The sequence below is a fragment of the Lactuca sativa genome, chromosome 2 (assembly GCF_002870075.4).
Source record: "Lactuca sativa cultivar Salinas chromosome 2, Lsat_Salinas_v11, whole genome shotgun sequence".
NCBI classification, from domain to species: Eukaryota; Viridiplantae; Streptophyta; class Magnoliopsida; order Asterales; family Asteraceae; genus Lactuca; species Lactuca sativa.
The window spans coordinates 23,674,895-23,699,825 of NC_056624.2; the positions used below are offsets into that span (position 1 = coordinate 23,674,895).

Below are 24,931 nucleotides of genomic sequence, written 5' to 3' on the forward strand. Positions count from 1 at the left end.
TACGATTACGATATCATGGTCATTAATATTTTGCCAAATTGAGCAAAAGAATAGCACGTTGCAACACAAAGTTAAAAAAATATATCGAGTATTAGATTTTTTAAAGAACCAATGGCAAGAACCAACTACCAAGGTCACAAGCCTCTCACTAGGTCAGCAGCCCGAGGTTATTTACTAAACATATGCAATAAGACTAACACCAAGATTTTACAACATAATTTTCATAAAAATGTGCTATTTATATAGCATCAGTAATGTTACAAACATTGAATAAACACTTAAACGGACATCAAATTATATGTGATGCAATTAACTTTTAAAAAACTTCAACTAATTTACAGATATTGTCCTTGAAATTGGTATGTCAATAGCTACTACAATCAGAACTACCGACCAAAACTAGTGTTTCAATGTAGGAATTCACTGTGAATCTATACCCACTAATGAGATGATTGCTTAGTTCTGAGTTAGGCTCATAAACAACAAGCTCCTCAGTTGATTCAAAGGTATAATCTTGGACTCCCATAATAGGTGCGCCCCTCATCCTAAAACCCACTGCCGTCATCAAGTCACCTGGTGCCTTGATACTGAATAGCTTTGTAAACGATCTTTCTACACCACGCTCCACCATCCATACAGTACAACAAACTTGCTCCTCAATGGTATCATTGTATCCGCATTTATTGTATTCAAGTATAACAAGAGACTCCCTTAGCTTAGATACAGAAAGTAGGGAGAAAGTGATGATAGCCATCCTTTCAGGGAGGTCTACTACTTCAAACTTCTCATTAGTTATATCAAATGACATAATCAGATTACGAGTTTTAAACACACTATCCACAGTTGTACAATCTACAGCACACCAGTAGATAGACTTACCAATAACTACCTGGGGCCCCATAATATGTATTGATATGCTGGGGAGATTGCCAGAGAGACTTGTAAATTTCCCCGAACTTTGCTTATAAACCTTAACTTCCCAAAAGTTGCCAATTTCGCTTTTCAGTTCATTACCCCAACTCCAATGCAGTTGAGTGATCTGGATGATCTTGGTATCAATAGTGACAGGACAAACTCCGAAACCAAGAACGATTAAATGATTCGTATATAACATATCAGGCAGTGCAATAGCTATTGATTTTCTAACCGAAGGATTCAAAAGAACAGCTATCCTCTTTCTATAGCTGGAACCAGAAAACCGATAACCTTTGAAACACAACAAGCCATAAGAGCTACCAACTATTTGTGGATCTCTAATGGATAGGGGAAGAGATGGAACAAACCTATGTTGGGGGAAAGAGTCATCATCGACAAAAGAAACATATTTAGGCACTTGTTCATCTGTGTACGATACAAGCAGATGTTGTGGCTGTGTGTGGCTGACGCTGTGAGCAGCAATAAACTCTGAGCTGTCGATCAAAGACTTCCATGCTTTCGAGACGGATCTGAACTGAATCAATGATTTGATAGGAAACCTTTTCAGGATTGCCTCTTGGATATGGAATGGCAGTTCGTCAAACATTTTAATTGTTGGTGTCGTTGGTACCTGATTTTTAACGGTTTATATAACGGGAGATTTTAAATTCTACCATACTAAAAGCACATGGATCGAAATAATTGCATTCCTTTGACCATGAATTAAGATATATTTAAATACAGTTGGTAATTAAATAATGATACTTTTTGAAAATATTATTTGTTCCAATAGCTGTAGCTAGGTAATATCACTGGAGGCATGGGACACATGAGTTGGCGCAACAACCCAAATTCAAATAATAACATACAACTAAAAAATTATTATTTGGAAACGGTCCATAACATTAAAAAAAGAACCCACTTCTAGCAGGGTAAAAATTAATGTACAAAAGAAGGAATTACAAAGGGAAAAAAAGAATGCACAAAAGAGGGAATTACAAGAAAAACCGGAAGATACACCAATCAATCTAACTACGACTTTCTAAATTTTCCCTATATTTCAGCCTAAGATACACCATATAAATGATGTCGTCAGTCACCATAGAAGCACAGTGCAACCTTTTATTAAAGACACTATTATTCGTGTTTTTTCATGCACCAAAGCATACCATAGCAAAACACCATAAGAATTTTACGCTTCATAGAACAACTCTCCCAGTTAGATGCAAAGTTCAATAAATCGTTTATGTTACCAAAGAAAGCATGATTGACACCACACTATCAAGGATATAGAGCCCGATCCACAACATATAGCATCGGATCCACAGCAGCCCAATGCATCATCATAGCCCATCACAATATACTCACGTTTACAATGTATTTACTTATTCAATTGTATAGTCAATAGATCCAAAAATATCTCCTGTAGAATAGCTCTTAAATATCTTGTAATCTGTTGTAATTGAGGCTATATATGGTGTGTTGATATTGGAATACAAATCAAGTCATTCGACCATATTCATTCCTTCTCTATATGGTATCAGAGCTACAATAGCTCCTACGAGTTCTTCACACACACTCGTTCTAATTCATCTTCAATTCTCGATCACACACAGTCAACATGTCCAGCATCACCGAAGTCAAAACCCATACCCACTTTGCAATAAAACTTACAGCCAACAACTTTCCAGTTTGGAGGAAGCAAGTTGTAGCAATCCTAACTAGACTAGGGCTCGAAGGTTACGTTGATGGATCCACAGAAGCTCCGGCCAAAACCCTAGCCGCTGACAACACATCCAAACCAAACCCAGCATACATGAGCTGGTATCGTCAGGACCAAATTATTCTCGGTGCCCTATTAGGAAGTTGTGCTGAAACAATCCAGCCGATTGTCTCGTCAGCCAACACAGCTTATGAAGCTTTTAAATAGCTATGCAAGTGTCTCCAGGTCTCGTATCATCTCCTTAAAATCAAGATTAGCCAAGAATCCCAAAGGTACACGCTCTATCACTGAGTTTCTCCATGACATGAAGAATATTGTCGATGACCTAACTCTAGCTCAAAGCCCCGTTGACGAAGAAGACCTAGTAGTACACGTGATAGGACAACTAGGAGATGACTACACTCACATTGCATCTACTCTGAAAATTCGTGAAACCCCTATCACGTTCCCTGACCTTTTCGATAAGCTTCTTGATCATGAGCGATCTCTCAATGAAAATCAACCTACACCAATTATTGCTATTGTCAATAATACCCAGAAATACTCAAATCGCTACCCATCAAAAACAAACCAGGAAAACCGCAATCAGCCACGATTTACCAACAACAATAACACCACTGATAACAGGAATTTCTGCTCCCCTGGTTCCAACTATGGAGGTAACAACAACTACCAGAAAGGTAACAGAAATAACAGTTTTTGTCAATTTTGTAGTATACCAGGGCACGAAACCAAGGATTACAGGAAGCTCTCTTGGTTCCTAAGAGAAAACAACATCAACATATCCACGTCTTTCGCTAGTCCCATGATGAACACTACAACCATTGCCTCTATATCAACCACGCCACCTTGGATGCTTGATACCGGAGCCTCTCATCATGTCGCATCAAATCCTGGTTCCTTCCATACCGTATCAGAATACGGAGGCCCTCATGAGATCGTGCTAGGAAACGGTAAAGGACTATCCATCTCTCACACTGGTCATTCTATTCTTCCTACCTGTTCCCACCCTTTGAACTTGCACAGTGTTTTCTATGTACCTCGGTTGCGTAATAATCTTATATCAGTAGCCAAACTCTATAAATCTAACAAAGTTTCTGTTGAATTTTTTTCCCCTATTTTTTCCTTATCAAGGACCTATGCACGGGCACCATTCTCATGCGGGGAGTGAACATCAATGATCTCTACTATGCAGCCATTTTCTCTCTTCGTAATCTTCCAAGCATCAACTCCACTGTCTCCTCCAAGTGCACCACCAACTCTTGGCATCAAAAGCTGGGTCCAAGGAACATTCAACTAGGACACGGTCTGCACATTCCGGAGACCGGCCACAAAGCCCACACCTAATCGAATGAATAGGCATACCACAACTATCTAGGGCAACATCAGAAGGAAATCTACCTTGGATTGCTCTTCATAGAAAACACATCACTTTGAACAAAACTTCTTTACACCAAATTACCAATGAAGCAATAATAGGATGATGAAGAAGATTACGATCCATAATGCATCCGAGCTTCTCCGCTATGTAAAATTCGTTCGAGTTTAAGGCACAACTCCATGAAACAAAAGAATGGTTGAATTTAAAAATATCAAAGAATCCTAAACCAACTTTTTGAATATTGATGTTAACATTGGCTATTATATTTAGTTACACATTTTTTTAGAGAGATGATGATCAGGTTTTCCTTCAAGGTTGTGGATGCCATAAATAACTTTTCTCCATAAAGCACCAAGTTCATCTTTAATCTCTGCCACCACTTTACGATAATGCAAATGTTTAGGACGTAAATAGAACCAACACCTAAACTAACATGCTCTTTTGCAGCCACAATCATATCCCAACTCACCCAAAGAATATTTTTATTGTTGTTCGATCCCCATAAAAGAAATTCTTCTAATCTTCTCTAAAGTTTCACGAATACCCAAAAGAGCTTTAAATAATTGCATGTAGAATTTGGGCAAATTGGCCAAGACATACTTAATGAGGGTAAGAGTCCCTCTATAAGATAATGTCTTTGATTTCCAAGATGATAAATTGTTCCGAAATCAGTCAATGACAGGCTTCCATTTTTTATGAGATTCATGTTTGCACTAACATGCATACCAAGGTATTCAAACCGAAGAGCCTGGTTCACAAACTAGTAAGTTCGCCCAATTGTTTACTTCAGTCTGATTTGCACCAATACAAAATACCTTTGATTCTGAGTAGTTCACCTTCAGACCAGACGTGATATGAAAGCACAACAAAATGCAAGTTAGGTTTGTAATACTGAATTTTGACCACTCACCCACAAACAATGTATCATCAGCTGATAGGAGATGCAAGATAAGTGTGTTACAGTTGGGAATTTTGATACCTTGAAAGATGTCTTTATCTATAACTTTAAAGCATCATTTAGGCCTTCCATAGCTATTATTTTGTTATTGGGGAACCATTCATAACTATAGAGGCATAAGAAGAAGCATGTTGGATAAGGAGTCTAAGTCCATAACTATAATTTGTATATACATAAATTGATAATAGCACGGTCATTTTGGGTTGCCCTCAAAACTATCAACTAGACAGGATGATTTTAGAGAAAGAGATTGATTTATTATTTGATTAATAAATTAAAATAAATGATTTGTTAATATATTATAAGAATAATATAATAATTAGATATAGTAATATTTAATTAACATTTAATCAAAAATTAATTGGATTTAATTTTGTGATTAAAAGAATTAATTAAAAGTGTAGGGACTGCAGTCAGTTGTTAAATAGTTGAGCAAGAGGCAATCCAGAACCCTTCATAAAGGTTTGGATGTTCTTTCTTCAGGCCTTAGGGTTTCTAGAATAATCCCTAGTGGATAAACAGGAAAGTAGATAATTACCCGATTTAAAATAATCTTGGATTATGCCTTATCTTGGGTTTCCTGACTGTATTATATAAATAGTGTCCACCGTAGCTAAGATTTTCGACCAGTTGCTTCTTGGAATACCTAGCCGGATTTTAAAGCATCTCTCCTCCTTCTCAATCATTCTTCCATTGCTAGTGTTGTGTGTTAACCACTAGAGGCGTGACATTTGTGACGCTTCCTCTGAAGGCTTCATCTACACAAGGATTTGCATGGTTATTATTATATAACAATAAAGGTATGATTTTTATAACCCTAATGATATATTTTTTGATTATATACAATTTTCTAGGGTTTCTATTTTGTTGTCCAATTTGAGAAAACATAGATCAATTATTAGGGTTACATGCACACATAGGATTTATATGTTTTCCATAATACACGTCAGTAGTATCAGTAGTATCAGAGCATAGGTTTTGTTTTCTATTGAACTTATATAATGGTTGAACTTGAATAAGGAGGAGAAAACAGAATCATTAGTCTGTTCCGCCACCACGACGTGGTGCCTTTCACCACGGCGTGGGTGACCTCCGTTTTTGCTCTACCACGACGTGGAAATTGTTTAAAACGACCTGGTGGGTTGTCATATCTATAAAATTTGGTTTTATACATAATCTCATGAATTGATTAGGATAATTAACTTTAATAATGTTTTAATTTTATAAAACTAAATATTTTTCGAAAGTAATTTAATATCCTTGTTTTGAGTTCATGATTGGCTTAAATTTTAAATTTTAAATTAATTTGTTAATTTTTTGAAATTTAAAATTTAACCTAGTATTTTTGGAAAATGTTTAAAAATATATTCTTATACTATATGTAACATTAGAAGTCTAATATTACTATACATATAAGACTAAGTTAGTCGAACCGCTAGTATACCTCATTCACGAAGCCGATATAAAGAAATTGCCTATAAAATGATGATTGAATGGGTGTCCACTCTCACCCACCACTTCCTTGATTGGCAGAGGGTCGTTAGCTAAATGTGTTTGATAAGATAAATTAATCATAATTAATTATTATAATGAATCATAAAGTAACTTAACATATTTTTATAAACTTCCAAATCTTAGTTACTTTAGGAAAAATGTGAATTTGTATGCTAACCAATGAAATTACACATTGCACTTTATGAGTCCTTAGTGGAGCGCGTATGGTTACCCTTTAACATCCCGAGATTTGCAGGTATTCCTCTCTTTTATTATGTTGTCATTTGTAGTCCCTGGGGGTGGAAGAGTGAAGCCATGAGAAACCTAAGGGCTAAAGTTGCAACTTTGGAGTCAACCAGAGTACGCTAAGTGTACATAAGATACGTTGAGCATACTAGGCGCGCCCAAGTACACTGGGCGTACACTTGTGTACGTTGGCTGTACTCACGTCAGATGGAAACCCTAATTTTTAGGGTTTGGGTGTTATATAAGTGTCCTTAGGAGCTCATAACCTTTTACCATTTCATCCTCCATAGTTTGGAGCCATTTTCCCCAAACACTAACCCCTCTCTTGAATGTGTGAGCTAAAAGTGTGTGTTTTGAGTAGTTGAAGAAGAGGTATTGCAGCAAGAAGTTAGAGAAGCAAGGGAAGCTTGAAGATCTGAAGTTATCTTGTCCTCTAGAAGCTCTAGGAGGTAAAAAGCTCCAACCTTTATGCTTGTATGATGTAGATCTTGCCTTATTAACTTTATGACACCTTTCTTGTCCTAAAAACTCCCAAGTTTGTGCATGATGTGTTTAGGACGTGTTAAGCTGTCATTTCAGACCCAATAAAGGGTTCTAAATGATAAAAATGATGTCCCAATGGCTTAAAGTGTCCCATGCATGTATTAGAAAGGTATTAATTGGTTAAGACCACGTATTAAGGACTTTTTGATGTCCAAAGTCTTAAAGTTTGAGACTTTATGGTTCTGATGTTCGTTTAGTACATGGATCTGGGATTTCAGCTCAAGTGCTTAAGCCATTAAGCACTTACTAAGGTTTTGATAAAACTCGCGTACGCTCCACATAAGTTTTATACGCCTAGCATACTGGGTCAACCACCCCAATGGTGATCAATACAACGTGGTGTACGCCCAACGTACCAGAGGAGTACGCCCAGCATACGCCCTCTGATGGGCTTTTGACGATTTGGGCTTCTGGATTAGACCTCCTTTCGGCCAGTTGGACTTGGGCCTTGTTGGACTTTCTGAATTGGTTTGTTTTTGGCCAGTTTTGGTAATGGATCTGAAAATGAGGCCCATATAGGGAGTTGGGCCCGATTTGGAAAATTAGGCCAATTATAGGCCTTGAATATTAGGCTTTTGGATTAAGAAATTAGAGTTGGGCCTAGGCCCAACTTAAGGAAAGGATAGAATGGACTATTACTCTATGTTAGGTCCCTTAGTCGTGGTTGATATTCTAATTGTTGATCGGTGAACGTGTATTGTGATAGTTCGGGATTTTTGGTGATTCAACAGTCGAGGGTATTCAGTTCAGTTTAGCATTTTGAGGTGAGTCTTCCTCACTATACTAATAGGGTTCAAGGCACCAATATAGGCCCTTTTTGGATTGTTATCCTAGTTATAACATGATGCTATGTTAGTGAGTTTTTAGGTTGGTATTCTGGTATATAGGGTAATATTATGATTAGCGATCTGTTAGATCGGTTTGACTGTTTGTGCATGCTAACTAGTATATGATATTTATGTGTCAATTGTATGATTACGGTGGGTTGAGGCGGTCATGCTTCGTGCTCTAGGCTAACAGACCCATGGCAGTCCGAATAGACTGCAGACCCAGCAGGCCGTATTAGTCAGGCCGATGACCCGAAGAACAGTCCAGACAGGTTGAAGGCTCGGGAGGGCGGACCAAACATCATCTTGCCATTATGCCACCGGCCGCCACGTGGTCTTTCTTGCCAAGATGGGGGCCACCCCCTCGGTCTCACAGACAAGTGCCAAGAGCCACCTCCTAGTCCTCCATGTAAGCATCACAAAGACAACTAGGATACATACTACTCTACTTAGCTAATCAGCATATATTGTGCCAGGAGCCACCTCTTGGTCTTTCATATATAATAGCATATAGTGCGCTAGGAACCACTTCCTGGTCTTTCATAATATTGCCTACGGCTAACCCCCGGGTCTTCCTACCATACATAATATCATACTTTATGCCAGGAGCCGCCTCCTGGTGTAACATCTAGATTCCTAGGTACATTATTTTTCTTCATTTTGGAGATTTTGGAGGGACTCGGCGAGTTGATGCTTAGACTCGCCGAGTAGAGTCGCGAATTCCATCCGAGTTAATGACCGGACTCGACGAGTCGAGTAGTGGACTCAGCGAGTCCGTGCTGTTTTATGAAGCCCTAATTCTCGGGGATTGAGACCTACTTAAAGGGGCTTATAGCCACCAATTGCGGCTACTAGACCCCTGAGTGAAACCTTAAGCGAGCTAGAGCGTTCGTGAGGAAGAAGAGGCCTTTTTTGATCCTTGTGTGGGTATTTTTTGCAAGAAGAAGGTGACCAAGGCAAGAGGGAGCTGAAGCGGGTGCTATTATCGATATTTCAGAGCCTAAGGACTTCATATTGAGGTATATTTTCGATCCTTCTTCAGTTTTGGGTGTTAATCCTTGAGAGTTAGGGTTTCTAGCCCATTTAGAATGCGAATGATGGTGCAATTGGTCCCTTCTTGTGTTGAGGCTTCGGATTTGGATCCAAAGAGGTCCAAAGACCTTAACTCCCTGTTCTTTTTGGGGTGACATTGGGTAATATGAGCTTAGGGTGGCATATTGAGGCCATTTCTTCAAATAGAGCCATTGGGTCTTTACATGGGCATCAAGATCTAGAATTTACGTGTTTATATTGCTTAAGGAGGCCAAATCTATGGGTTAGAGGAACAGATCTGACCTCATGAGGTCATTTGAGCTTGAGCATGGCATGAACTCGCTGAGTCCCAAGAACAGACTTGACGAGTAGGCCTAGGGTTTACCATAGTTCACTCAGTGAATAACTTGCCGAGTTGGGGGAATGACTCGGTGAGTCAGAGGGAAATAAAGGACTGGAGTTCAAGGTGGAACTCGCCAAGTTCATAATGGGACTCGGCGAGTTGAGTCGGGGTGGCCCAACGATTCATGCCAGGTGTAACCCGTCGAGTAGGGGAAAGACTCGACGTATCATGCGAGACTAGAGGGACAGTGGACACGTGTAGACTCGCTGAGTCGCCCTAATGTACTCGGTGAGTCGGGTCAAAGTTTGACTGTTGACTTTTGTTGACTTTGAGGGTTTGGTTAACATTGGGGTCTTTGTGTCAAGAAAGGGTAAAATGGTCTTTTACCCTTCTGAGGGTGCCAAGAGAGGGTTGAGTCTAGTCTCGAGAGTTATATTTATGGGAGTATTTACTTTATGTGATTAGGAGGAGGCTAGGCCATATTCCTACCCAGTCAGAGATTTACCAAGACATCTGAGGTGAGTCTTCTCTCTATACTTGCCTTGAGTGGTAACAGAGTTATGTGCTAGTGTACTATTGAGTTATGTGCCAGTGTATTTGTATGCTATTTATGTGTTATCGTGATACGTGATATGCATGATTCAGAGTTTCCAGAGATAGGACCAGTGGGTCCATAGAGTTAGTGCTAGAGGGCCCACAGAGAGTTGGGACTGGAGGGTCCCACTGAGACACACTGACCAGAGGGTCAGCAGAGTTATAGCCTTGAGTGGCTAATATGTGTTAGAGTAGTATTTTGGGGAATTCACTAAGCTTTTATGCTTACAGTGTTATGTGTTATGTGTTTCAGGTACCAGTGATGATATCGGAAAGGCACCGGCATGATCTATACACAGACCCACGGAGTTTATTATGATTTGATCTTGGGATTTGAAATAAGATAATGTTGATACATTGTTTTCTTGAAAGTAATTATCAATGAATTTATATGGTTTTAAAAACTGAAAAATTGTTTTAAATTTACAGTGTTACAAGTTGGTATCAGAGCCTTGGTTTGAGGGATTCGGATGCATCTTCGGGCTTATCTGAACTCAAACTGAGGATTTGAGAAAAAATTTTGATTACAAAACAATTTTAAAAGAGTAAAAAGTGTTTTGAGACAAATGGAGTAGAGCCGTGTGTACGATCAGCCAGCGCCCGAACGATGATTTCCCAAAATACCCTTGCAATAAGTGTTATGTGATATATTATGTTATGATATATGATGAGTTATGTTACTGCATGCTAGAGTGGACTAGGTATTCTTATTAGGACTAGAGTGGCCTGATATATGATGCCTTAGTCTAGGAGTTTTGTTGCTAGAGATGTCGAGAATGTTTAGATAGTAGTGAGGAGCTTACGAGAGATCTGCTAGTGAGTAGCATATGATTAAGGAGAGTAGAGTACTTGGGATTTGGAACTCTAGGAGGAGAACTTGGGATGAATGCTGATGCGGTGTGGACGGTAGTATTGGGCCCGTACTACTGAAAACATCGGGTCAGTGCACAGTCCAAGTAAAAATCCATAGAGTACTAAGGAACAAGTAGGGTGGAGTCATCGTGTGTGGGTATAATCGAGCGAGTCCCTAATATTCTTATGTCATATTTCAGAGAGAGATCTTGGTTGGGACATGCCACACCACAAGGAGTAGCAGTACTAGTGGTAAGGAGATCCGTAGGATCATTCATGAGGAGGTGGTTGTGGCCATTAGGGCAGAGATACCAGAGATGTTCAGATCTATTAAGACCACACTGATAGAGACATTTGACGAGAGATATGCTTCTCTTTCTGAGGCTGCGGTTGCTGCAGCCACTACAGCTATAGCTGCGTCTAGGCCGCAGGGTGGTGATGCGTTGCTGTTCCGGGAGTTCAGCAACACAAAACCACCGGAGTTTGATGGGACCCAGGACCCGATTGCAGCGATGAGGTGAATTTTATACATCGAGGGGTGTTTCTTTATTTGCTCATCTCCAGAGCATTTGAGAGTCCGGTTCGCGTTAAACCATCTTCGCTTGGGAGCGAAGGACTAGTGGAAGTTTGTGACAACGCACTATTCGCCTGTTGAGCTTGCTGCAGTGACCTAGGAGAGGTTCACTACTATGTTCTGAGATGAGTAGGTTCCCTAAGTGGAGAAGGAGCGTTTGGCCCAGGAGTTCCTGACCCTCAAGCAGGGTACTGAGTCTGTTACATGATTACAAGGATGTTCCATGAGCGGCCGATGTTCTGCCCAGAGCACGTGTCCTCTGAGCAGGCACGTACGAGCCGATATCTGAGCATTTTCAGGAGGGATATACGAGAGTTCGTGGTGAACTCGACGTACCGGACATTTGCTGAGCGTCAGGAAAATGCCAGGAAGAGGGAGATAGAGCTGGAGACCTAGGCTAAGGAGGAGGTTGAGTCTCAGGGGAGAGATCGGTGACCGACACAATCTCAGACGGCAGCCAAGCAGGCCAAGCTCGCTGATTCGAGATCTAGGAGTCAGAGGGTCGCACTTGTGGCAAGTGCGGCAAGACCCACGATGGGGTGTGCAGAGCGGGGTCTTGCTACAAATGTGGCAAGGAGGGGAATATGGCCAAGGATTGTCCCAAGGGGTGTGCAGTATGTTTTCACAGCAACTAGACTGGACATTGGAAGGTAGAGTTTCCACAGTTGCGAGGGACAGCTCAGGGAGCATCTCAGGGATCTGCCCCTGCTGCAGTGAGAGCTACAGACAGCCGGCCCGTAAAGGCCGAGGCACCAAAGGCACGAGGGAGAGCCTTCCAGTTGACCGCGGAGGTTATTATGCTATGCGTAGGTACTTTTCTTGTGAGTTATGTACCTGCCTTGGTGTTATTTGACTCGAATGCGAGTCGGTCTTTTGTATCTTTGGCTTTTAGTCAGCACATCAGTATTAGCCGAGAGGCGTTGAGTCGACCTCTGAGAGTTTCATAGCTGATGAGAGGGCGGTGTATGCCACCGAGGTGATCCGAGGGTGTGTACTTGAGATTTTCGGCGTTGAGTTTCCGATTGATTTAGTTCCTATTGCGATGGGATATGTCTGTGTCATCGTGGGCAAGGACTGGTTGAGCAAATTTGGAGCGGTTATCGACTGCGAGAGACAGCTGGTGACCATACGAGACCCTAGTGGTGGAGTTCTTATGGTGTACGACGAGGGTACACGTTCTGGGTCAGCATTTTGTTCGGCCGCTAGAGCGAGACAGAGTCTACAGTAGGGCTGTAGTGGGTTTGTGGCGTATGTGATGGATACGAGGGTTGATTCAGGGAGGCCGAGATCAGTTGATGAGGTTTCGATAGAGCGAGAGTTGCCAGATGTTTTCTCGGAGGATTTGCTGGGCGTGCCTCCTAAGAGGCAGGTAGAGTTTCGTATCGATTTGGTTCTGGGGGCAACACCTATCGCCAAGGCCCCGTATCAGCTTGCACCAGCAGAGATGCAGGAGTTATCCTCGTAGCTTCAGGAGCTGCTGGGGAAGGGGTTTATTCGGCCGAGTAGTTCGCCATGGGGAACGCCTATCCTCTTTGTCAAGAAAAAGGATGGTTCACACCGGATGTGCATTGATTATCGGGAGTTGAACAAGTTGATGGTCAAGAATCGTTACCCATTTCTGAGGATCGACGATTTGTTCGATCAGTTACAGGGAGCATCTTGGTTCTCCAAGATCGACTTGAGGTCTGGATATCATCAGATGAGGGTGCAAGATGAGGATATCTAGAAGACAACATTCAGGACTCGATACGGGCATTACGAGTTCGTGGTGATGCCTTTCGGGCTCACCAATGCACCAGCGGCGTTCATGGATCTCATGAACAAAGTGTGCAGGCTGATGTTGGACCGCTCGGTGATCGTGTTCTTCAACGATATATTGGTGTATTCGAAATCCAGAGAGCAGCATGAGGAGCATTTGAGGGAGATCCTTGTAGTTTTGAGATTGGAGAGGCTTTATGCCAAATTCTCTAAGTGTGATTTCTGCTTACGAGAGGTCCGGTTCCTTGGGCACCTCGTTAACTAGAATGGGATATTGGTCGATCCGGCAAAGATTGAGGCAGTGATGAGTTGGGAGGTGCCGAGATCCCCCACCGAGATCATGAGTTTCCTAGGGTTGGCTGGCTATTATAGGAGATTCATTAGGGATTTCTCCAAGATCGTCGTGCCACTCACCAGAGTGACCCGGAAGGGTGTTGCTTTTTCATGGGGCCCAGAGCAGCAGGCCTCCTTCGAGTCACTTCGCCAAAGACTGTGCGGAGCCCCGGTGTTAGACCTTACGGAGGGGATGGAGGACTTTGTGGTGTATTGTGATGCGTTGATATCGGGGCTAGGAGCGGTGCACCTGCAGAGAGGGCATGTGATAGCATACGTATCAAGGCAACTGAAGCCTAATGAGATGAGGTATCCCACCCACGATCTGTAATTGGGGGCAGTAGTGTTCGCCCTCAAGATCTATCGTCACTATTTGTATGGGGTTCGGTGTACCATATACACGGACCACAAGAGCTTGAAGTATTTAATGGATTATCCCAATCGGAACATGCACCAGAGGAGATGGTTGGATGTGGTGAAAGATTATGATTGTCAGATCCTGTACCACCCGGGAAAGGCTAGCATTGTGGTCGATGCCTTGATTCGTAGGGCGGAGGGCGCCCCAATACGAGATGTTTGTATGAGACTGATAGTGATGACTCAAGTGTTTGACGCCGTTCGAGGGGCCAGGCTGAGACCGTAAGACCAGAGAACCGTAAGAGAGAGCGGGTTATCGGGAAGGTATCGGAGTTCGTCACCGATAGCCGATGGATTATGACCTTTCAACGTCGGATTCGAGTACCGGTTGTGGGCAGAATGCGTACCATCTTGATGGAGGATGCGCATAGATAGAGTTTTTCGATCCATCCCAGGGCCACTTAGATTTATTTGGACCTGAAGAGAGAGTATTGGTGGCCCTGTATGAAGAGGGATGTTGCATGGTTCGTTGAGAGGTGTTTGACCTATCGCAGGGTTAAGGCCGAGCACCAGAGACCGCATGGTAAGTTGCAGACGTTGGAGGTTCCTGAGTGGAAGTGGGAACAGATTACCATGGATTTTATCACCAAATTGCCGAGGACTGCAAGGGGCGTCGATGCAATTTGGGTGATTGTGGACAGGTTGACGAAGAGCGCTCACTTCCTTGCTATCAGTGTGAGCTCTTCCGCTGAGAGGTTGGCAGAGTTGTACGTAAGGGAGGTGGTATCACGACATGGAGTGCCAATCTCGATCGTCTCAGATCGAGATGTGTGTTTCACTTCCAGGTTCTGGAAGAAATTTCATGAGGAATTGGGTACGAGGCTGCATTTTAGTACCGCATACCACCCACAGACTGACGGACAGAGTGAGTGCACGATTCAGATGCATGAGGATATGCTTCGATCATGTGTATTGGACTTTGGAGGGAGTTGGGACACGTACTTACCATTTGCTGAGTTTTCCTATAACAACAGCCATCATTCGAGCATTGGTATGCCACCCTTTGAGCTGTTGTATAAGAGGAAGTGTCAGACTCCCATTTGGTTGGGAGAGGTAGGACAACGTGTGATGGGTAGTACAGAGATTGTGCTTCAGATGACCGAGCAGATTCAACAGGTCAGACAGAGGTTACTGACGGCCCAGAGCCGTCAGAAGAGTTATGCAGATAGACGACGGTCAGAACTCGAGTTCCAGGTTGGTGACTTCGTGCTCCTGAGGGTATCTCCTTGGAAGGGAGTGATCCGGTTTAGACAGAGGGGCAAGCTGGGACCCTGGTATATTGGTCCATTCCGAGTGATTACGAGGGTAGGCCAGGTAGCCTACCGGTTGGAGCTACCTACAAAGTTGGGCCAGATTCATGACACCTTTCACGTTTCACAATTGAGGATGTGTATTGCCGACGAGTCGACAGTGGTGCCATTAGAGGATATTCAGGTGGATGCGAGCCTGAACTATGTTGAGAAACCAGTGGCGATTATGGATCGGAAGATCAAGGTTCTGAGGAACAAGGAAGTGCCCTTGGTATAGGGTCGCGAATTCCATCTGGGTTAATGAACGGACTCGGCGAGTCCGAGCTGTTTTATGAAGCCCTAATTCATGTGGATTGAGACCTATTTAAAGCGTCTTATAGCCACTAATTGCGGCTACCAAACCCCTGAGTGAAACCCTAAGCGATCTAGAGCGTTTGTGAGGAAGAAGAGGCCATTTTTGATCCTTGTGTGGGTATTTTTTGCAAGAAGAAGGTGACCAAGGCAAGAGGGAGTTAAATAGGGTGCTATTCTGGGGATTTCAGAGCCTAAGGACTTCATATTGAGGTATATTTTCGATCCTTCTTCAGTTTTGGGTGTTAATCCTTGAGAGTTAGGGTTTCTAGAACATTTAGAGTGTGAATGATGGTGCAATTGGTCTCTTCTTGTGTTGAGGGTTCGGATCTGGATCCAAAGAGGTCCAGAGACCTTAACTCCTTGATCTTTTTGGGGTAACATTGGGTAACATGAGCTTAGGGTGGCATATTGAGGCCATTTCTTCAACTAGAGCCGTTGGGTCTTTGCATGGGTATCAAGATCCAAAATTTACGTGTTTATATTGCTTAAGGAGGCCAGATCTATGGGTTAGAGGAACGGATCTGACCTTAGGAGGTCATTTGAGCTTTAGCATGGCATGAACTCGCCGAGTCCCAAGAACAGACTTGACGAGTAGGGCTAGGGTTTACCATAGTTCACTCAGTCAGTAACTTGCAGAGTTGAGGGAATGACTTGGTGAGTCAGAGGGAAATAGAGGACTGGAGTTCAAGGCGGAACTCACCGAGTTCATAATGCGATTCGGCGAGTTGAGTCGAGGTGGCCCCGCGATTCATGCCAGGTGTAACCCGTCGAGCAGGGGAAAGACTCGATGTGTCATGCGAGACTAGAGGGATAGTGGACACGTTTAGACTCGCCGAGTCGCCCTAATGTACTCGGCGATTCTGGTCAAAGTTTGACTGTTGACTTTTGTCGACTTTGAGGGTTTTGTCAACATTGGGGTCTTTGTGTCAAGAAAGGGGTAAAATGGTCTTTTACCCTTCTGAGGGTGCCAAGAGAGGGTTGAATCTAGTCTCGAGAGTTATATTTATGGGAGTATTTACTTTATGTGATTAGGCAGAGGCTAGGCCGTATTCCTACCGAGTCAGAGATTTACCAAGACATCTGAGGTGAGTCTTCTCTCTATACTTGCCTAAAGTGGTAACAGAGTTATGTGGTAGTGTACTGTTGAGTTATGTGCCAATGTATTTGTATGCTATTTATGTGTTATTGTGATACGTGATATGCATGATTCAGAGTTTCCAGAGATAGGACCAGTGGGTGCATAGAGTTAGGGCTAAAGGGCCCACAAAAGACTTGGGACTGGAGGGTCCCACTGAGACACACTGACCAGAGGGTCAGCAGAGTTATAGACTTGAGTGGCTAATATGTGTTAGAGTGGTGTTTTGGGGAACTCACTAAGGTTTTATGCTTACAGTGTTATGTGTTATGTGTTTCAGGTACCAGTGAGGATCGCGAAAAGGCGCCGACATGATTTGTACACACACCCGCGGAGTTTATTATGATTTGATCTTGGCATTTGTAATGAAATAATGTTGATACATTGTTTTCTTGAAAGTAATTATGAATGAATTTATATGGTTTTAAAAAGTAAAAAATTGTTTCACATTTTACAGTGATCTGGACGATCTTGGTATCAATAGTGACAGGACAAACTCCAAAACCAAGAATGATCTTACGATTGGTATATAACATATCAGGCACTGCAATAGCTATTGATTTTCTAATGGAAGGATTCAAAAGAATAGCAATCCTCCTTCTATAGATGGAAGCTGAGTCACCTTTGAAACACAACAAGCCATAAGAACTACCAACTATTTTTGGAAATATAATAGACAGGGGAAGACACGGAACAAACCTATGTTGGAGGAAAGAGTCATCATCCACAAAAGAAACATATTTAGCTTCTTTTGTGTCTGTGTACGAAAGAAACAGATGTTGTGGTTGTGTGTGGCTGACGCTGTGAGCAGCAATAAACTCTGAGTTGTCGATCAAAGACCTCCATGTTCCTGAGACGGATCTAAACTGAATCAATGATTTGATAGGAAACCTTTTCAGTATTGCCACTTGGATATGGAAAGCCAGTTCGTCAGACATTTTGATTTTGGGTGTCATTGATACTTGACTTTTAACGGTTTATATAATGGGAGATTTAAACTCTCCATACAAAAAGCACATGTACCCGAATAATTGCATTTCGTTGACCATGAATTAAGATATATTTAAAAATAGTTGGTAACTAAATAATAATACTTTTTGAAAATATAATTTGTTCCAATAGCTGCAGCTATAGGTAATATTCTTGGAGGCATGAGATGCATGAATTGGCTCAATAATGCAAATTCAAATAATAAAATACAACTATATTATTATTATTATTATTATTATTATTATTATTATTATTATTATTATTGGAAACGACCGATAAAATTTAAAAAAAAAAAAAAAAAGAGCTACCTCTAACAGGGAAAAAGAATGTACTACAGAGGGAATTACAAGAAAATGGGTGAGATGCACCAATCAATCTAATTACAACTTCTTAAATTTCCTGCTTATTTCAGCCAACGATACACCGTAGAAATGTTGTTGTCAGTCACCATAGAAGCACATTGCTCCCTATTATTTAAGACTCTGTTGTTTGAGGTTTTCCAGGCACCAAAGCATTCCATAGCAAAACACCATAAGAATTTTACGCTTCATACAACAACTCTCCCAGTTAGATGCACAGTTCAATAAATCGTTTATGTTACCAAAGAAAGCTTGATTGACACCAAACCATCTCCCGATCAACTTTTGAACACTTTGCACCAAGGAACATTCAACTAGGACATGGTCTGCACATTTCGGAGACCGGCCACAAAGCCCACACCTAATCGAATGAATAGGCATACCACAACTAGATAGGGCAACATGAGAAGGAAATCTACCTTAGATTGCTCTTCAAAGAAAACACAACACTTTGAACAGAACTTCTTTACACCAAATTACCATTGAAGCAATAATAGGATTATGAAGAAGATTATGATCCATAATGCATCCGAGCTTCTCCATTGTGTATAATCCGTTCGATTTTAAGGCACAACTCCATGAAACAAAAGGATGGTTGAATTTAAAATATCAAAGAATCCTAAACCAACTTTTTAAATGTTGATGTTAACATTGGCTATAATATTTAGTTAGAGATTTTTCAGAGAGATGATGATCAGGTTTTCCATCAAGGTTGTAGGCGCCATAAATAACTTTTCTCCATAAAGCACCAAGTTCATCTTTAATCTCCGCCACCACTTTACAATAATGCAAATTTTTAGGACACAAATAGAACCAACACCTAATCTAACATGCTCTTTTGCAGCCACAATCTTGTCCCAACTCACCCAAAGAATGTTTTTATTGTAGTTCGATCCCAATATAAGAATTTTCTTCTAATCTTCTCTAAAGTTTCATGAACATCCAAAAGAGCTTTAAATAATGGCATGTAGAATTTGGGCAAATTGCCCAAGACATACTTAATGAGGGTAAGTCTCCCTTTAAAAGATAAAGTTTTTGACTTCAAAGATGATAACATGTCCCGGAATCAGTCAATGACAGGCTTCCAAATTTTTATGAGATTCATGTTTGCACTAACATGCATACCAAGTTATTGAAACATAAGAGTCTGGTTCACAAACTAGTAAGTTCGCCCAACTGTTCACTTCAGCCTGATTTGCACCAATACAAAAAACCTTTGATTCCGAGTAGTTCACCTTTAAACCAGACGAGATATTAAAGGAAAACAAAATGCAAGCTAGGTTCATAATATTGAATTCGGACCACTCACCCACAAACAATGTATTATCAGCATATAGGTGATGCAAGACAAGGGTGTTATAGTTGGGAATTTTGATAACTTGAAAGATGCCTTTATCTATAACTTTAAAGCATCCTTTAGGCCTTCCATAGCTATTATTTTGTTGTTGGGGAACCATTCACCACTATAGAGGCACAAGAAGAAGCATGTTGGGTTAGGTGTCTAAGCCCACAACTATAATTGGTATATACATTAATTAATAGTAGCACGGTCATTTTGGGTTGCCCTCAAAACTATCAACAAGACAGGATGATCTTAGAGAAAGATGTTGATTTATTATTTGATTAATAAATTAAAATAAATGATTTCTTAATATATTATAAGAATATTATAATAATCAGAAATAGTAATATTCAATTAATATATAATCATAAATTAATTGGATTTAATTTTGGGATTAAAAGAATTAGTTAAAAGTGTCGGACAAAAGTGCAATTCGTCAATAGTTGAGCAAGAGGAAATCTAGAACCCTTCATAAAGGCTTGGATGTTTTTTCTTAAAGCTTTATCGTTTCTAGAATAATCCCTAGTGGATAAACAGGAAAGTAGATAATTACCTGATTTAAAATAATCTTGGATCAGGCCTTATCTAGGGTTTCCTAACTGCACTATATAAATAGCCTCAACCCTAGCTAAGAATTTCGGCTAGTTTCTTCTTGGAATACCTATCCAAATTTTAAAGCATATCTCGTCTTTGTCAATCATTCTTCCATTGCTACCGTTGTGTGTTAACCACTAGAAGCGTGACATTTGTGACGATTACTCTGAATGCTTCATCCACATAAGGACTCGCATTGTTATTATTATATAACAATAAAGGTATGATTCTTATAACCCTAATTATGTATTTTTTTTTATTATATACTATTTTTCTAGGTTTTCTATTTTGTTAGTCCAATTTTTATGTTTAATTTGAGAAAACATAGATCAATTATTAGGGTTGCATGCACATATAGGATTTATATGTTTTGCATACTACATATCAGTAGTATCAGAGCAGAGGTTTAGTTTTCTATTGAACTGATACAATGGTTGAACTTGAAGAAGGAAGAGAAACAGAATCATCAGTCTATTCTACCACCACGACATGGTGACTTTCACCACGACGTGCTGACCTTTATTTTTACTCTACCACGACATGGTAATTAACACGACCTGGTGGGCTGTCATATCCATAAAGTTCAGTTTTATTGATAATCTCATGAATTGATTAGGATAATTACCTTTAATAATGTTTTTATTGTATAAAACTAAATATTTTTCAACAGTAATTTAATATCCTTGTCATGAGTTCATGATTGGCTTAAATTTTAAATTTTAAATTCATTTGTTAATTTTTTGAAATTTAAAATTTAACCTAGTATTTTTGAAAAATGTTTAAAAATACACTCTTATACTATATATTACATTAAAAGTGTAATATTAAAATGCATATAAGACTAAGTCAGTCGAACCGCTAGTACACCTCATTCACGAAGCCGATCTATAAGGGGGCATAAGGAAATTGCCTATAAAATGGTGATTGAATGGGTCTCCAGTCTCACCAACCGCTTCCTTGATTGGTAGAGGTCGTTAGCTGCATAGGTTTGACATGACAAATTAATCCTCATTAATTAATATAATGAATAATAAAGTAACGAAACGTATTTTTATAAATTTCCGAATCTTAGTTACTTTAGGAAATATGTGAATTTGTATGCTAAACCATGAAATTGTACATTACACATTATGGGTCCTTAGTGGAGGGCGTGTGGTTAACTTGTAACATCCCGATATTTGTAGGTATTTCCGAATTCTCTCTTTTATGATTAGTTTTTCATTTGTGGTCCCTAGGGATGGAAGAGTGAAGCCATGAGAACCCTAAAGGCTAAAGTTGCAACTTTCGGATCAAGAAGAGTACGTGAAGCACCCATAAGGTACATTGAGCGTTCTGGGAGCGCCCTAGTACGTTGGGCGTACACTTGTGTTATGTTGGGCGTACTCATGTGTAACATACACGTTAAGTTATCATGTTTTGTAATAAATAGTATTATGAAATATTATATGAAATTTGAGTATCGAGTTCTTGCAGATAGTTTTTACTAGAAATAAAGTAAACTATGTTTAGAATCACTCGGAAAATATTGGAAGTCTTATGAGATTCCAATTAAATGTCAGATATTGAAATTTTACGAAAATATAAAATTTGAAATAAGTAAAATTTTATTATTTAAAGTTGTAAAGAATCTCGTTAGAAACATATAGGCGAAAACCTCATCGAAATCCGAGTTATAACGAAGAAGCTATGACCAAACGAAGATCAGCGACAAAACTGGCAAACACTATTTAGCGTAAAAAGTGAGTTTTCAATAAAATACTTTTTTATCCTTAGTGATCTAAATGAAATTCAAAACACTTGTTAAACCGAGATTTTTCGTAAAACGAACGTCCAAATCTAACTTCGTATGAGGAAGTTATGATTTTTTTTTAAGTTTCGGAATAGCAGTAGACAGCTAAAAACTCGAAATAAAGATTGAGTGCTTTTTAGCCGACGCAACCTAAACGAGAATCGAAGGTCTCGTCAATAGTAGTAGAACGGTAAAAAGACATTCGAAAACGGACATCAGATGAAGAAGTTGTGTATTTTAACGGGTTTTCCTATCCCGGTGTGTTAAAAATAATAATATTAAAAATAAAATCAAAATTAGCCGACGAAGTCTAAAAGAAAGTTGTAGAGCATAATTTCACCTACGCGTGCATATGACGAACGTCAAAAATGGTGCTCGAATGCAAAAGTTATGGATTTTTTAAGGTAAGGGCACAAAAACCGAGAAATCTCGCATGGATAAGGTCAGATTTCGGACATGTCACCCGGATTTTCGTAGCTTGCTCCGTGTCTGACCCGCGTGTCACAACCCCCACGCACCCGAAGGCGCGGCCCAATTCGAAACCGCCGCGTGTACGACGTGTGTTGCGTCCGAGACTCCGACGAATGTAGCCTGTGAATGTCCGACGCTTGGCCCTTCCCTCCTCGCATGCAAGCCACGTGCTCCCTTCTCCTCCCTCCGGATCCAAAGCCTCCCCTATATAAAGGGAGCTGCGAGATCTCAACCTGATAAACCCTAATATTCTAAAATATGATGTTACTCCATATTGCAGAGCAATGGCTAAACAGGTGAGTAGCCATACACCAGAGGTGGGTGGAGATCCTCAACCTGATGAAGTAAATACTCCAATATCTCCTCATGAGGAGCGACTATTGGGTAAAACTATTGGTGTTATTCGGCAGACTCTCGAAGAACACAAAAAGAATCGTGATAAAGGAATAGAGAAAGTCACCGGAGAATCTTCAAATGGAGAGCCGAGAGATCCTTCATTCAAAACTTTCAAGAGTAGTAGTGCTACAGAGTTTTATGGTGTCCTTAATCCCATAGTTGTTCTAATTTGGATTCAGAACACAGAGAAAGTATTACGTATCTCTCATGTGGATAATGAAGACAAGGCTCATTATGCTTCTGCAATGCTTATCGGAGCAGCCTTGGTATGGTAGGAAACAACATATGAAGCTCTCAACAGGTTTGACCAGGAGAATTTATCCCGGAAATGTTCAAAACTCATTTGCTAGGGAAGTATTGTTCTCTAGACATGAGGAGAAGATTGGAGAAAGAATTTCTCGAGCTTAAACAAGGAAGAATGATTGTGATTGATTTTGAAACTCAATTAAATCAAAAAGCACAGTTTGCTACAAAGTGTATTCCAACTGAAGACGATAAAATTCAGTTATTCCTGGATGAACTACGGTATGAAATCTGCGATTTCGTGGCTTATCGGGATGTTATGTCATTTGAAAATGTTGTTGAGTATGGTCGAAAGCGAGAGCATGACTTAGAAATATGTGGTGCCACTATTTCAGTTCCGAAGCATCCACGTATTGATCAAACTACTCTTGTTTCCTCTATTCCACCAGCTTAATCTGTTCGAACTGAACCTGGTAAAAAGTGCAAACTCATAATACCCCTCGTGGCCGTCGTAGGTCGTAATATTTTTCTCTTCAATCGCCATCGTGTCGAAATTGTGGAAAGAATCATCTGGGCGAATGAAGATTAGAAAAAGGATCAGTGGTTTGTTATGGATGTGGACAAATAGGCCACATGAAGTTTGTTTGTCTGATGAAGAATGTTACATGCTTTATTTGTGGTGTTGCTGGCCACAGGAAGCGATTTTGCCATACTCTTGCTAGTCAGATGACGGGAAGTCAAGCTTCTATTCAACAACTGGCGAGAAGTCAAACTCCTGTTCAACAATCAAATGGTACTCCAACTAAAAAGGAGGAGGTGCCAAAAGCTAAGGGTCGTGTATTCCAGATTACCACAGAGGAGGCACGTGAAGACCCGAATGTTGTGACTGGTACATTTCTTGTCAACTCTAGACCTGCTCACATCTTATTTGATTTTGGTGCCTCCGATTCTTTTGTGTCTCATGAATTTGCGTATTCCTTTCAAATTGCTTGCTATGCACTCGTGCAACCATTTCATGTAGATATTGCGGGAAGTATATCATTACTTGCTGATAAAGTCTATAGGGATTGTGTCATAGAAACTAAAGGCTTTAATTTTCCTGCTAATCTAATTCCTATCTCCTTGCCCAACCTTGATATTATTCTCGACATGGAATGGTTGTCAAAGAACCACACAGAACTCTTGTGCTATGAAAAGATAGTATGTATTCCCATTGAAGGGGAGAATCCTATTTATGTCTATAGTGAACAAAGACTTAAAATCGTAAAAATAATATCTTACCTAAAAGCTTATAAATTCATATCGAAAGGGTGTTCTATCTATCAAGCCTACACAGTTGATGTCTCAAAAGAGGAGAAGAAAACGGTAAATGAAGTTCCCATTGTTAATGAATATCCTGATTTTTTCCCGAAGAATTTTCTGGACTTCCTCCGGATAGTAAAGTAGAATTCTGAATTGACTTCGTATTGCACCAGATGAAATGAAGAAAATGATGATTCAACTGTAGGAATTACTTGACAAAGGCTTTATTCGACCGAGTACCTCTCCTTGGGGTGCTCCAATATTGTTTGTCAAGAAGAAGGACGCTTCAATGCGAATGTGTATTGATTACCGTGAGCCAAATAAGGTAACAATCAAGAACAAGTACCAACTACATTGCATTGACTAATTATTCAATCAACTTCAGGGTGATAGCTATTTCTCAAAGATTGATTTGAGATCTGGTTATCATAAGTTGAAAGTGCAGGAGCAGGATATACCAAATATTGCTTTTCATACCCGATATGGACATTATTAATTCCTTGTCATGCCATTCGGTCTGACAAATGCTCCTGTTGTATGTACGGATATGATGAATTGAGTATGTCGTCCAATACTCAATAAATCTGTCATCGTATTCGTTGGTGATATTCTAATTTATTCTAAGTCTGAATTTGATCATGCCATTCATATTCGTAAGGTATTAGAACATTTTCCAAAGGAGAAACTATATGCTAAATTCTTGAAATGTGAATTTT

At 40.4% G+C, this 24,931-nt stretch overlaps 1 protein-coding gene across 1 annotated transcript; it reads right to left on the reverse strand.

Moving 5' to 3' along the window:
• Window positions 1–364: 364 nt before the first annotated feature.
• LOC111903675 (F-box protein At2g21930) lies at window positions 365–1,522 on the reverse strand. The gene has a single exon (XM_023899427.1). It carries the CDS (start codon window positions 1,520–1,522, stop codon window positions 365–367), a length of 1,158 nt encoding a protein of 385 aa, XP_023755195.1.
• Window positions 1,523–24,931: the final 23,409 nt, after the last annotated feature.

What these genes read in the sequence shown, in the direction of transcription:
- LOC111903675 (XM_023899427.1), bottom strand. Translation starts at nt 1,522, where the DNA reads ATGTTTGACGAACTGCCATTCCATATCCAAGAGGCAATCCTGAAAAGG.